At 48.6% G+C, this 14,911-nt stretch overlaps 2 protein-coding genes across 2 annotated transcripts; both read left to right on the forward strand.

Annotated features, from left to right (window-relative positions):
- The first annotated feature begins 8,537 nt into the window (after positions 1-8,537).
- Positions 8,538-9,427, forward strand: LOC123107268 (uncharacterized). Its single transcript, XM_044529261.1, has one exon. The coding sequence runs from the start codon at positions 8,614-8,616 to the stop codon at positions 9,265-9,267; it is 654 nt and encodes a 217-aa protein (XP_044385196.1). The 5' UTR covers positions 8,538-8,613; the 3' UTR covers positions 9,268-9,427.
- Positions 9,428-13,340: 3,913 nt separating this feature from the next.
- LOC123107269 (uncharacterized) lies at positions 13,341-14,148 on the forward strand. Its single transcript, XM_044529262.1, has 2 exons — positions 13,341-13,901; positions 14,044-14,148. The coding sequence occupies exons 1-2, from the start codon at positions 13,341-13,343 to the stop codon at positions 14,146-14,148; spliced, it is 666 nt and encodes a 221-aa protein (XP_044385197.1).
- Positions 14,149-14,911: the final 763 nt, after the last annotated feature.

Consider the following 14,911-nt stretch of genomic DNA (forward strand, 5'->3'; position numbering starts at 1 on the left):
CATAGTGGTTCACAGTTAACATCATGCCACGTGGCTTTGACGAGTGGCCCGCGGCTGCATAAAATGGTTTAAATTTAATCAAACCAATGCCGTGGTAGGGTTTAGAAACTAAAAAAATGATAGTTTTTCAAACCCTGAATCGAATTGTGGTAATTCTATGCTATTTACTCATTTTTTCTACAACACACCGAATTTGATGTAGTCATGTAGACGGGTCCAGCACCCGCGTATTGTCATTATCTTTGGTCTCATTCTTGCGGAATACTAATTTAAGAACGTTCCTCAGCTGTTCGATGAAGCTATAGCGTGCGCCGCTGTCGAGCAAGTTATTAGGCACCTGAAATAAATAACGTTTCAGCGATCCCACAACGTCGCAATCAGCATTCGCGAGCTGTGACAACGTACATTCACTTACTACCCCCATAGTGCAAAGTATCTTAGTAGTAGTGTCATAATTTATTTCATTTATTGCCTTTTATAGACTCATTTTACTTCGGTAAGCGCTATGTTACAATAACATATTATGTTACTCCAAGCACCTCTCTCCTTATTAAATACTTGCCACATAAGCAAAATTGTCTTGAGATGTGTTAAGTTACTACCTAAGTTACCCCACTATGGCTAGCCTTATTACTCACCTGTCAACTACTCCAAAGATTCATCTTTCCTCCTCCTCACTGATTACTTTGACCGCTCCAAGTGGCATGCCGCATGCATCCATGCATCTGGAGGTCTACGAGTGCAACTACTCTGCCTGCCTTCATTGAAACTTGTTCCGCAACTCCGCCGGCGAGTACAGTCCGAGATTGCGGAGCGAGGGCGAGCGTCGTAGACGAAGTAGTCGAAGTAGTCGAACACGCGAAAGTAAATGACACAGAGAGATATGGAGGAGACCAGCTTTATTAATCAATGATCAGAGATTACAATGATAGCTCCTCGTTGCTTTATATAGGGTCTCCAGGGTCAAGGGATAAGTACCCACTTAACATAAAGTGGGGGAAACGGGAGGGGCTACCCCGTGCGATACGCACGAGGCTGCCGCCACCCCTCGGTGGCCCCGGTTTTCCAACACTCCCCCTTGGGTAATTATCCGTATATCCATGCCTCAAAACTCTGGAAAACCCAGTGGGAAAAAATATGGAGAAAGAGCACATAGTATACGTTGTTGTATTGCACGAATTGCCTCGTCAAAAACCTCGTGTGAGAAACATCAGGAAAACTCACTCAAGGGAAAAAGAGTACAATCCACTCAACCATCAAGTTGAGTACTCGATCATTAGGATTGAGATTTTAGTGACGAGTTTGTGAAGTTTCTCCCCCTGAACTTTGCATCTCTCTAAGTCTCATCATACTGATTCCACGCACACACCTCTCTAAGGTTGATGCCGGTAATGATTTAGTGAACATATCAGCAAGATTGTCACAGGACTTAGTATGCAAAACTCTCACCTCGTTCAACTATTGCAGCTCATGTGCATAGAAGAACTTGTGACTAATATTCTTTGTAAGATTACTCTTCACATAACCCATCTGGACTTGTGCAACACAAGCAGCATTATCTTCATAGATAATGGTAGGGGTTTGTACAGTGTTCAGCCCACATGTCTGCTAAATGTGGCCGATCATCCGCCGAAGCGATACACACTCTTTTGACGCTTCGAATAGTGCCATGATTTCTGAGTGGTTCGTGGAAGTCGACACAAGTGTTTGCTTGGACGATTTCCAGGAAAACACAGTTCCACCACAAAGGAAAACATATCCAGTCTGCGATTTGCAATCATGCGGGTCTGATAGGTACCCAGCATCGGCATAGCCTATAATAGATAGGTCTTGATTTCTTTTATAAAACATGCCAAGATCTTTGGTCCCTTGCAGGTAACGCAAGACGTCCTTGACACCTTTCCAATGCCTCTTGGTAGGTTCAGAACTGTACCTCGCAAGCAAACTGACGGCGAACGCAATGTCTGGCCATGTACAGTTCGCGAGATACATGAGTGCTCCAACTGCACTCAGGTAAGGAACCTCTGGTCCCAGAGTTTCCTCCCCCTCTTCCTTTGGCCTGAACGGGTCCTTGTCTGGCTGTAAAGATCTTCCGACCATCGGGGTCTTAGAAGGATATGCCTTATCAAATCCAAATCTCTCCAACACCTTCTGGGTGTAGGCCGACTGGTGCACTAGAATCCCATCAGGGGAATGTTCAAGTTGCAGACCTAGACAGAACTTTGTTTTACCCAAATCCTTCATCTCGAATTCCGACATCAGGTAGGAACTCGCTTCCTCAATATCCTCAGGCGTACCGATTATGTTTAAATCGTCCACGTACACCGAGATTATACAGAATCCATCTTGGGATCGCCGAAACACATGGGCATTCTTTATTGCTCGTGTAGCCCTTCTCATGAAGGAAATCACTTAAGCGATTGTACCACATTCTACTAGACTGTCTGAGTCCGTACAGTGCCTTTTGAAGTTGAACACTGTATAGACCCCTGTTTGCTCTATCATGGTTCAGAACAGGGATACCCTCTGGAACCTTCATGTATATGTTAGAATCCAAGTTACCATACAGGTAAGCAGTGACAACATCCATTAGTTTCATTTTCAAGCCCATGTTTACTGCCATCGAGATCAAGTATCTAAAGGTAACTCCATCCATGATCGGGGAATAAGTCTCCTCAAAATCGACACCTGGTCGTTGAGTGAACCCTTGAGCGATGAGCCTTGCTTTGTACCGTACTACCTTATTATTTTCATCTCTCTTTCAAACAAAAACCCACCTATGGCCAACAGGGCGAATGTGGGGAGGAGTTCGACAAACTGGTCCGAACACCTTCCTTTTGTTGAGAGATAATAATTCGGCAGTAATTGCCTGCTGCCAATCTTTCCAATCCGACCTTTTCTTGCAACCAACGAGCGTGTTAGGCTCAGGGTCAAGATCTATGATTGAGGCAATTTTCGTAGCAAAGTTAATGTCGACAACCACCGTTGCTCGGTTCAGGGACTCCCCCGTATAAATATAATTTATGGCCATTTCGTCATGGAGCGCATCCGGCGCTAACACTTGCTCTACCAAATTTCCCATTATGGGAGCAAGGTCCTTTAGATTTCCCGCGCCGATGTGTGCGCTCACATCTCCGCTGGGTGTTTCCCCTATGGGAAAGTTTAAGTCTGAAATTTCGTGCACTGAATTTTCCGTACTTGTGCCAGGTCTCGACTGGCTCCCCGTTTCACTTTGGGGTACTTTGGCGACAGGCTGTAATAAATCTCTCTTATCCTTTTTCGTCGGGCGTCCCCGAGTACTTGGGATTTGAGAAGCCGGATCTCTCGTCCTTTTAGGCCTTTGGACGGGAGCGGGTATACCATCATTTTTCTTCGGTATTTCAACCCTTTCCGGTGCATTGCGTGCGTGCACATGCAATTTTGTCACAGTCTTTAAGTCACTAAAGTGGTCAGGCAGTTGATTTGCTAATGACTGCAAATCTATTATCTTTTGGACTTCTCTCTTAGCCTCAGCAGTGCGCGGGTCATGAGCATGGATCCCCGTGGCTTGCCACGTGATTTCTCGACTTTTAGCATCAAGGGGTTGATTCTCTCCCCCTAAAGTCGGGAAAAGATCCTCGTCAAAAATGCAATCAACAAAACGGGCCGTGTGACAGTCACCTGTCATGGGGTCCAGATACCTGATTATGGACATAGTCTCATAACCAACATATATCCCCGACTTACGGAGCGGGCCCATCGCCGATCGCTGAGGGGGTGGTATTGGTACATATACCTGGCAACCGAACCTGCGAAGGTGGGAAATTTTCGGTGCCGACCCTTGCGCAAGCTGAACAGGAGAGTGGATGTTGTAGGCCGACGGTCTAAAGTTGATGAGATTGGCCGCGTGTAACACTGCATGGCCCCAACATGTAGTTGGTAAATTACAATCCTGAAGGAGCGGTCGGGCAATGAATTTAATTCTTTTAATTAATGCCTCGGCAAGTCCATTTTGTGTATGAACATGCGGTACCGAGTGCTCAACTTTCATTCCCATTTCCATGCAATAATCATCGAACGCCTTTGAAGTAAATTCTCCGGCGTTGTCCATTCAAATAGACTTTATACGATAATCCGGGAAATTATTCCTCATTTGTATGATCTGTGAGATAAATTTTGCAAAGGCATGGTTCCGTGTTGACAGCAGGCAAACATTGGACCAGTTAGAGGAAGCATCAATCAGCACCATGAAGTACCGAAATGGCCCTGTGAGGGGCTGAATTGGACCGCATATGTCCCCTTGGATACGTTCCAAAAACGCGGGGATTTCATCCCTCACCTTGAGGGGCGATGGCCTAATGACTAACTTCCCCTTAGCGCATGCGGAGCACACGAAATCATCGGGATTCAGGAAGTTCTTCACGTTAACATTATGGCCATGCGAGTTATTAATTATATTTCTCATCATCCTAAGTCCGGGGTGGCCTAACCTATCGTGCCAGAGGCAGAAGAGTTCAAAGCTTCTAAAAACGGTCTTGAGGGTAGTGTACACAGGCGGTGCTACTATTTTAGTGTAGTATAGCCCTGTGTCGAACGAAGGAAGTCTTTCGATAACATGTTTACCATTTGCATCCCGCTTTGTGATAAGTAGGCACTCCTTGCCGTTCTCATCATCGGTCTCAGCATGAAAACCATTGGCGCGGATGTCTCTAAAGCTCAAAAGAGTACGAGTCGACTCCGGGTACAACAACGCATCATTAATGATCAAAGTTGTTTCCATAGGAAGTATAATAGTGGCTCGTCCGGAGCCAACTATGTGCGAACCGCAGCCGGCGATTGTCATAATACTTCTCGGAGATTTTTTAATAGACTCAAAGTACTTAGTTTCTCGTAAAATGGTATGTGTAGTTGTGCTATCGGCAAGGCATGTTTCTTCCATTCAGGCGCCACACGCGTTCTAAAATATGACATATAATTAATGTAATGAGGAAGACGCTACATTAATAATAAATGCACACATTCCAGAACATAACATACTATCATGTATAAATAATGGAATAAATGAATAAATGTCATCCAATCGCCAAAGTAAATAATAAGTTTATGCTCTCATAGAGCTTACAACCAAATTGAATTTATTCGAATTTATTGTATCAAATCACGGAATCATGATAACCAAAGGGGTATGCTAAGTAGACTCGGTGAAGAAGCCATTGACCTCAGCCGCAATCTCCATACTAGTGAGCTGATCCTCCCAAGAAATCATCTTGGAGGCGGCATCAACATCTAGTTGCGGCACCGCCGAGGCGACCATGTGGTCAACCTCCATGGCAACATTGGCGTCACTAGAGATAGCCAAAGCCGCCGCAATGGGCACCACAGGGGTCGCCGCGATGGGCGCAGCAGGGGGCGTAGAGATCATCACGGGTGCCGCCATGGGCGCCAGTGGTGCTCCCTCCTGAACCAAGGCGAGGTGCATCTCACGCACCTTCCGGGCCTTATATGCATGAACGACCTCCTGTGGTGCGCGACATTGGTGGGAGAAATGCTCCACCGAGCCGCACCGAAAGCAGTCCTGAGGCCTCTGCCCCCCCCCCCCCTTGCCCGGCTTTTGCTGCTTAGCCAGGGCGGAGGGCTGAGGGCCCTTCTTCTTGCCCTTGCGGCCCCTCTTCTTCTGTTGAGGCTTGCGAACTTTGAGAGCATTCACCTCCTGGCGAGAACTCCCCCCAAGTGGTTGCGCGGCAAAGTTCTTTTTCAGAACCTCGTCATGCGCCTCTGCCACCTGGAGGACGTCAATCAACTCTGAATACCTCATGTAGTTGCCCTGGCGGTAGTTCCGTGCGGACAGGACCGCGTCAGGGTGGAAAGTGGATAGGGTTTTCTCAATCTTCTGAGTGTCGGTAATCTGAGTACCACACATCTGAGGAGTCATACAAATCCAGTGTAGAGCCGAATTGTACTCCCCAACCGTCTTGAAGTCCGCAAACCTCAGACGGATCCACTCTGCCTCTGCACGTAGCTTAACAGTGTACTTCAGCCGCTCAAACAACATCAACCTCTGCTGTGGCTGCCGCAGCAGCGAGCGCGCGCGCTGGCCAAGGCCGACGTCCAAAGGCCAGAAGCACTGCGCTCAGCCATGTAGTCATCTTTCAGAGTAGGTGACAGGTGATGACAGAGAAAGTGCAGAGCCTGCGCATTCTCAGTTTCAAACTTGGGATCAGTGGCGGCCAGCTGGGCCCCCTTACCGATCGCCCTCAGGAGGGTTTTGCCCTGGAGAAAAATCTCACAGTCCGAAGCCCATGACAGGTAGTTCATCCCCGTCTGGGCCAACTTAGCAAACTCCTTGTGGACAATTTCGGCCATCTGCGATTTATGCGAAAATCATGAGATTACAGCAGGAAATCTTTTGCACAAAGCGATGTTGATAAACTTATTCAATAAAAGGACGTTCCAATATTTAAAACATGCTATTATATGACTTACTAAATGATTAAGAGTGCTAAACAATTAATCTACAGCAGTAAAATCATATAATAATATCATGTTACAAAGGATAGCATGTTAAGCACATCTCGTATGTCAAAACTAGCCCAAAAATTGAATTCCCGAGGCATTTTTAAGTCCAAATACGTGTTTTCAATGAAAACAGACAGTTCCAGGGGCTCCTACACGAAATATTACAGCAGGAATATAATGCGTGTAAAAACATAAAACTATAGGGGCTAAAATTGAAAGAACCACACGCGCGCGCCCATTTTGGCTCAGCCCGATGCGATTGCGGGCCGAAAAAATGTTAGTGCGCACCAGCCGGCCTGTCCAGTGTTTCTTTTGTGGAGAGGAGACGACCTGGTATGCGGCAGCCCGCTGGGCCGGCCTGCTCAGGGCTTCGCTAGGGTTTCCCTAGCACCCGAGTGGCGGCTGCGGCTCACACACACGCACGGCGTGGCCAGGCGGGCCATCGCCCGTACTCGCGGCGGCGGCGGCGGCCACACAGGGCGCGGCCGGGCTGGCCAGCGCGCGCGCTCGCTGCTGCGGCAGCCACGGCGGCGGCTTGGCACAGTCATCTGGACGTCGGCCTTGGGATGGCAAAATCGTGCGTCTTCGGGACGTCACGACGCGTGTACGTCGGGTACAACGCGGCGGTGCCGTGCTCATCTGGAGTACGTGTAATCACCGTCTCCCTAGGGTGTAGTCAACAAATCTCTCTTGATCCAAGAACATCGACATTGGTCGGCGACGTATTCGTCCGCTCGGTTCTTGGAAGAGAAATCCACACCATAGGTAGATTTATCCGAAAAAATAAACTAATCGCAAAAACGGAATTGCGGTAACGAGAGGAATCCATTTTTGCAAAAAGGGGATCGGATCTTATACCTCCACGGGATCGACGAAAGCCTGCGTGATGCAGGCTTGACACAGGCTTGACGGAGAGTTGATGGAGCGAAGCGTGCTGATAACGTGTTCCGCAACTCCGCCGGCGAGTCCGGTCCGAGGTTGCGGGGCGAGGGCGAGCGTCGTAGACGAAGTAGTCGAACACGCGAAAGTAAATGACACAGAGAGATATGGAGGAGACCAGCTTTATTAACCAATGATCAGAGATTACAATGATAGTTCCTCGTTGCTTTATATAGGGTTTCCAGGGTCAAGAGATAAGTACCCACTTAATGTAAAGTGGGGGAAACGGGAGGGGCTACCCCGTGCGATACGCACGAGGCTGCCGCCACCCCTCGGTGGCCCCGGTTCCCAACAAAACTGACGGCGTGACGACCTGGCTAGCACGCGTCGTACTCAGGTCCGTTAGTCCCTCCGTCGACTCTAAAGAACGCTGCATGTAACGGTTGTCTCACGAAATCAAGCGGTGTGAAGTTTGATCAGGTCGCGTCTTCGGAGATGGCAAGCTTCTTGTCAAACAGTGTCAAAAAACGTCGTTGTATATTAAGTTAGGAAGGGAGTAAATTAGCATGCTCCACTGACGAGATGGCGCCAAAGCATCAGAAAGTTGGTACCGTCTGCTCAGACCGTTTTGTGTCCCAAGCGTCGCAATCAGCTGCCGCGAGCCGTGACGACGGACGCGATTAGCCACGATCCGGGACGATCCATGACACTGTCTGCTACTGCGTATTTTGTTGCGAAACTCGCTGTCAACCACGTCTCGATCGTAATTACGTAACTCATTAAGCTGCCATGCGTGCACCATCCGTTATGCCTGTCACCCTCTCGGAACCTTCGACTAGGAGTACGTACGTGGCCGAGCAGAACTACTCACTCTAAACAAGTTGTCATAGCTGTTGTTTATCCATTTCCTTTTTGAACGTTGATTCTTCACGGCCACGGACAGCGTGGACTTTGTTGCAGCCAGCAGCTACAGCTTGTCCTCCAAGTACTCCAGTGCAGTGCAATGCAAGTTCTCTCCTTGTCTCCGTTGACACTGACAGGATATGACGAACTGGCCTGCGTCATGGCATAAACTCACCATGAACCCCTCGCGCACCGCTTCTGATTCCGACCTATAAAAAGCTGCATCACACGCCGGCTCGTACCAACAGATCACCGGATCAACTAAATCCACTTTGCACTTGCTCACACGATCGATCACTAGTTCACTACGACGAACAAGTCGTCCCAAGGGGAGAAATGGGCTCGTGCGTCTCGCGCTCGCCGGCGTCGTCGGCGGTGGCGGGGTCAGGGCGGTCAGTGGCCACCAAGACCGCGAAGGTGGTGGACGTAGACGGCTCCATGGCGCAGTTCACGGCGCCCGTCACGGCGCGCGAGGCCCTGGATAGTGTCCAAGAGCGCCGCCCACGCGCGTCGGTCTTCCTGTGCAGCTCCGACGAGCTCCGCTTCGACGTGCCCGCCCGCGCGCTTGCGGCAGACGAGGCGCTCCAGCCCGGGTGGCTCTACTTCGTGCTGCCCATGTCCACGCTCCGCCGCTCACTCTCCGGTCCGGAGATGGCCGCGCTCGCCGCCAGAGCAAGCTGGGCGCTGGCCTTCGCCAGCGGCGTTGCGTCACCCCCGCAGCGCAAGAACGGGGCCGGGGTGCCCGGCGCCAAAGGCAAGCGACGGAAGGCGGCGGCTCGTGTGTCGCCGCTAGTTGTCGCGGATGAGATCGCCGGAACAGACGGTGGATCGGATCATCACCATGTGTACGGCAAGTACGGCGGCGATGAGCCAGCGGCGAAGGCGTGGAAGAGAAGTAGTTCAGGTGGAAGCCGCAGCAGCACTCGCCATCTTCGCCGTGCATCTGGCACCCCAACACTGAGCTCCATTTTGGAGGCCGATGATTTCTGAGCAACCCGGTATTGATTCAGCGGTTCGATTCTTAGGAGTGGTTAGCAACTTTTCTTGATTACCATGCATTAGTTTAGTTCAGTTATTTCGTCCAGTATGTTGAGTTGCTCGACCGGTGTATATACTGCATACGAGTTATATGCACAGCATGCTTGTTTCTTGATGTGTGCGTTTACAATCTGTATTGTGAAAACTCATATATATACAGATACCGACACTGCATGAAAGTACTACAATTTTGGACCTAGCATTCTGTTTAGATATCTGAATTCTGCATTGACGCTCTGATTTTGGTCGCTACAAGGTTAAACGATCTTTGGTCTCTAGTTCGTCTTCCTTTTTTTTGAAGGGCAAACCGTAGAACAATGGTCCTACGGTAATTTTCCATTAATAAAGAATAAAGTTTACAAATATATACAAAATTACAAAAAGAAATAAAGGAAAAGAGCAAAAGGAGCTAGTTTTTCGAATCAACCCATGCATGACCTTGGGATCATGGGGGAAACAGTTTCAGATAGCTTTGAGAGCTGCAATCATCAAAGATGAGCAGTAATCCAGGCTTGAAGCCTGCCCAAGTGCTTGGCCTTTATTCTCTGTGCTGTAAAAGGAGCAGATCTTCTTTGAGCCTGAATTTCCAATAATTTACACTTGGAACTTCCGGTCTGAACACTTTTTCATTTCTCTGTGTCAATATATTCCAGCACCCTGAATAATGATGTCCATAGCAATTGGTGCTCGCAGGAGCAATTGAGCCAAATAAATATCATCATCATCATAGTAGGAGATTCCAGGCTTTTTATTGGGAATGATGCTGTTCCAGCAATCTTGTAAGAAAGCACAATCCCAAAAGAGATGTCTTAATGTTTCTTCAGCATGCTCATTACAGAAAACATAATCATAACAGTACAAGTGCATTTTTTTTTTCCTTTCAAAAAGATTTTTGGTATTGACCCTGTCATGAAGTAGAAGCCAGAAGAAGATTTTACGCCTCAATCTATTAGAGGCCTTCCACATACCATTGAACAGTTGATTGTCTTCTTGCCCGTGACAAATGGATTTGTACATTTTAATGGAAGAGTACCTATTGGATTGTCCTATTCCTTGCCATGCATCTGTACTTTGGGGAGACCTCATCCTTGATTGGTCGAACCATTGAGGTTGCATTTAATGAGTTTTTGGGTAGATGCGGTATGTTAGAAAAAATTGATACAAATTTGGATTATGGTGTTTGATGTTTTGAATTTGAAATATTGTCGAATTATAGACCACAGTAGAATTTACATGTACGAATTATTGAAGTGCTAAATCTTGACACATGTTATAGTATATGGCCGTGTGCATCACCTAATGCAGAGGCCGAGAGTCTTGCCCTCTTTTCAAAAAAGAGAGAAAAATAATTGCGAGGATATTACATGGGAGGTGGTTGGAGTGCACACAAAATAACATTATCCCTAAGAGCAACTCTAGCAAATCCTCAAAGCTTAACTCCCAAATGACACTTATTGGAGAGCCCCAAAAAAACGTTCTAGGTATTGGAAGGTTGTGACCCAGCATTTTCCCTAAACTTAACTCCCATTTTTTTCATTTACTAGTTCTCATCTCTTTCGGATATAAACACCATTTTCACACCATATTCTATTCAACCACTGACGTTTAAAAAGCCCAAAGTTCAGCAACATTTTAAATGCATAATTTTAAATTTTCACTTTCCACTTGAAGCCACACTCACGCAAGAATTCAACCAAAATACACCTCATATCATCCCAAAAAGGTTATGAAAACACCACATATATCATCAAAAGAAAGAACATACAACATACAACAAAGTGCATCACATCCCCATCCCACTACACCCAGCAAAGTGTCGACTCCAAGGCATCTCCGATGTCTTTCCAAGAATGAGCTCTCATTAGGCACTTTCCTAGTCAACCATTCCACTTGCGTCCACAGACATGAACCTTGCATCTTGCCCCTTATTGTTCATTTCTCTCTTGTATAGTGCTTGGATGTAGTTTGAACCCTCCCCTCTTAGCGCTCCACTTGGATGTTAGAGTTCAATGTCACAAACACAACATGTGCACCATTTGCAACAATCTAGTATTGCACTCTAGTGGTGTAAGAGTCAACATTGTGTTCAATTGGAAGGAATCTTCACATTGTGTTGATAGTGCTCCTCAATGAGCCTCTAAAAGGTTTTCTTAGTTTGATAAGTGCCAATAGGTGCATCAAGATAGAGATTCATCCATGCCAAGAAGAAATGCCTCATCCTACTCTACCTTGTAATTGGACGCTCTTATATGTTCACCTTGTTTGCTGTTGGAGTCTTCGCCTTAGCAACTTCTTCCCCTTGTTTCACTTTCGCACTCTCATTTGCCACTGAGAAGACAATGCCATGGATACCAACATGTCATCCAACATGGTCTCTAAGGAATCAAAATCAGGTACCCTTTGCGAACTATACGGGCATGTGCATGATCTCATAATAAACCAGTCCAATTCAACTTCAGAATTTTAAATTGCATACACCAATCACATAGTGACAATATCTATTTGCATTTCATCGCGAAAAACTGGAAAAGAAAACATTAAAAAAACTCCCGGGAATTTAGTGCACCCTTTTGGGCACGTCCCATGAGTTATCAGCATGACAAAGTTTTTTCTCTGTTTCCCGTTCTTCAATGTATTTTCTCCTCTGCCCATTGATCACTTGATCAAACACTTTGTTGCTCCCTCCTGCTAAGCTAATGAGAATCGGCAATTTGTTGGCTAGTTCGAAAAAAAATTGGACGAGCACCTCATGCGTGCCGGAGCCAATGTCAAGATCAAACACATCAGAGGCCGAAGGGTTCTGCAACGATGGAGTGGGAGGGCGCCTGAGGAGAGGTAAAGTAAGAGGTGTGCAATCTTCTTCGCCGCTGAAGCGGTGCTCTTCAAGGGAGGTGTGAGCGCCACCGGGGGCAAGGCAGAGGTGGCGGTGCAGTGGCAAGAGTAGGGTGTCGCGCGCCCACGGTGGCCACGGCAGCGGCGCCAGATGGCCGCGACATATAGTCGACGGCAGTCGGCAGGACCACCTTGCTCTATTGGCGCGACGGAGCCGTGGGTGGTGCCGAATTTGGGAGTGTGATATGGGAAGGAGAAATTTCCCACCTATTGGGAGTTTTTCTTTTTCTTTCCGGAGTTAAGGAATCATTAGAGATCTGCTAGAGTTCATTATTTCCCAATAGTAATATATTTTCGGAGCTAGCGAATTATTGATGGTATGCTATAGTTGCTCTAGAGTAGGGAATCCCTAGGAAGGTTTTAGAGTGGCATTCTTTCTCCATTTGAAGTAGTATGACGTTGGCCTTGCTCAAAGATCTTCTGTGCTTTATTATTGCAAAATAAGTTTAATATACGTTCGTGCCGTCCAGTTCAGTTAGCTAAACTGTCTCAGCTGCAAAGATCGTTTGTGACCTTCATACTGCCAGCTAAATATACTTAGTCTCAAACATCATAATCAGCTACCGCCAGCCGTGACGACGCGACGACGAGTCTAGCCATGATCCCGGACGACATAGACATGGCACTGACAAGTCGCTCTCGCAGTCTCGCTGCGTAGTTTGTTCCGGAAGTTGCTGTCACCACTGAATTAGCCATTCACCCCACCCCACGTACCACTTGGTAGTCGGACAATTGGCACTTCCTGTCACCTTCCTGCAGGAACCTTCGACCAGGAGATCAGATCTATCTACTCACGGATCACTTTGACCGCCATACAAGTGGCCTCTACGGCGACTTTGTCACAACGAAACTACTAGTAATAAGCAGCCAGCATGCACCAACTTGTCCTTCAAGTGATCGATCAGCTGCACTGCAGTGGAGTGCAACGCAAGTTCGATCCATCCGTTGGCACTGACAGCATGACGAACGGGCCTACGTCGCCGCATAAACACATGAACTGGTTCTACACTTCCCTATAAGAAGCTTCATCACACAACCGTATCAATCAATCCATTTTGCACTTGCTCAGAGAGTCATACGGACTCACACTCACGGCACACGTACCATACCAACACGTCGTCACGAGGGGAGAAATGGGCTCGTGTGCCTCGCGCTTGCCGGCGTCGGCGGCGGCGGCCGGGTCCGGGCGGGCAGTGGCCACCAAGACGGCGAAGGTGATTCGTCTGGACGGCTCCATGGCGCAGTACGCGGCGCCGGTCACGGCACGCGAGGCACTGGTTGACGCCGCCGGCGCGTCGAGCTTCCTATGCAGCTCGGACGAGCTCCGCTTCGATGCGCCCGCCCGCGCGCTGGCCGCGGACGAGGCGCTCCAGCCCGGGTGGCTCTACTTCGTGCTGCCCCTGTCTATGCTCCGTCGGCCGCTCTCGGGGCAGGAGATGACCGCCCTCGCCGTCAGGGCCAGCTCGGCGCTGGCCGTCGCGAGCGGCATCTCGTCCCCCACGCGCGGCAAGAACGGAGCCGCGGTGGCTGGCGCCAACGCCAAGCGACGGAAGGTGGCGGCTCGAGTGGCACCTCTCGCTGACGATGACGATGTCGCGGAGCGGGACGGTGGATGGGACCAGCACCTTGCGTACGACAAATACGGTGGCGTGCGCAAGAGGGTGCTCGCCGCCGGTGATGAGACGGCTGGGAAGGCGAGGAAGGGGGATCAACAGTTTCAACACCATGCGTACGGCAAATACGGTGGCGTGCGCAAGAGGGAGATGCTGGTACTGCCTCCACACGAAGCTGCAACCACATACGGTGTTGGCCGCCGGTGATGAGGCGGCTGGGAAGGCGAGGAAGGGGAATGGTTACGGTGGGAGGCGCAGCAGCCGTCATCGTCGTCGTCGTGCAGGCGCGCATAGGTTGAGCGCGATTTTGGAGGCCGATGACTTCTGAGTTCAACGATTCTCGGGTGTGTTTAATTTAATTCCGTTATTAGTTAAAGTTAGTTGGTTCTGTCCATCGATCGTCCCATGTATATACCGCATACAGCAATTGATGTTTTTCGACATGAAACTCATATTTAGAGATGGTGGTACTGCCAGAAAGTACAATTTGGAACTAGGTAATGCACTCCTTGCTGCACAGTTAAACGGGCTAGGCTGTCCCAAAAAAGAAGCTAAACGGGCTAGGCTTACACACACACGCACACGATTTCCGAATAGTCACACATTTTCCGAACGTGCTCTTGGCTAACCGCTTCCCTCTCTTTCTTTGGCGACAGACGAGTTCCTGCCAGCCTTTGGATGTCGGCGAGGCCGTGATCCCAACCCCGCTCCGTCCGCTGCTCCAGCGGCTAGAGGAAGGGGGCAGGCTCCCGTTTCTCTCCCTGTTGTTCCATAGGTCTAGGGTTTCGTCGTCGTCTAGTAGTGTCAGTTTGGTGAGGTTGATGTTGCGTTGAATAAAGTGGCATTCGTCATTGTCGGACAGGATAATTGTGTTTCACCGTGAAGCACAACTATGTTTTTCTTTCGCACAGTGTGATTTTCATGTGATTTTTTTCCTGAGAAAACCAAGCAAAATGCACAGTGTCAATTTCTTTAAAATGTGAATGGAACCCTAAAGCGAGTTCCCGCAGAGTGTGTCGGCTTGTGGCACATGGCGGCACTGGGGCACGAGGTACACAAAAACCATTGTGGGGGCTAAACGTTAATGATAA

This window comes from Triticum aestivum, chromosome 5A, assembly GCF_018294505.1.
Source record: "Triticum aestivum cultivar Chinese Spring chromosome 5A, IWGSC CS RefSeq v2.1, whole genome shotgun sequence".
Taxonomy (NCBI): domain Eukaryota; kingdom Viridiplantae; phylum Streptophyta; class Magnoliopsida; order Poales; family Poaceae; genus Triticum; species Triticum aestivum.

What these genes read in the sequence shown, in the direction of transcription:
- LOC123107268 (XM_044529261.1), top strand. Translation starts at nt 8,614, where the DNA reads ATGGGCTCGTGCGTCTCGCGCTCGCCGGCGTCGTCGGCGGTGGCGGGG.
- LOC123107269 (XM_044529262.1), top strand. Translation starts at nt 13,341, where the DNA reads ATGGGCTCGTGTGCCTCGCGCTTGCCGGCGTCGGCGGCGGCGGCCGGG. An exon ending in GTGATGAGACGGCTGGGAAG is followed by an intron (nt 13,902 to 14,043) that starts GCGAGGAAGGGG and finishes GCGGCTGGGAAG; the next exon opens with GCGAGGAAGGGGAATGGTTA.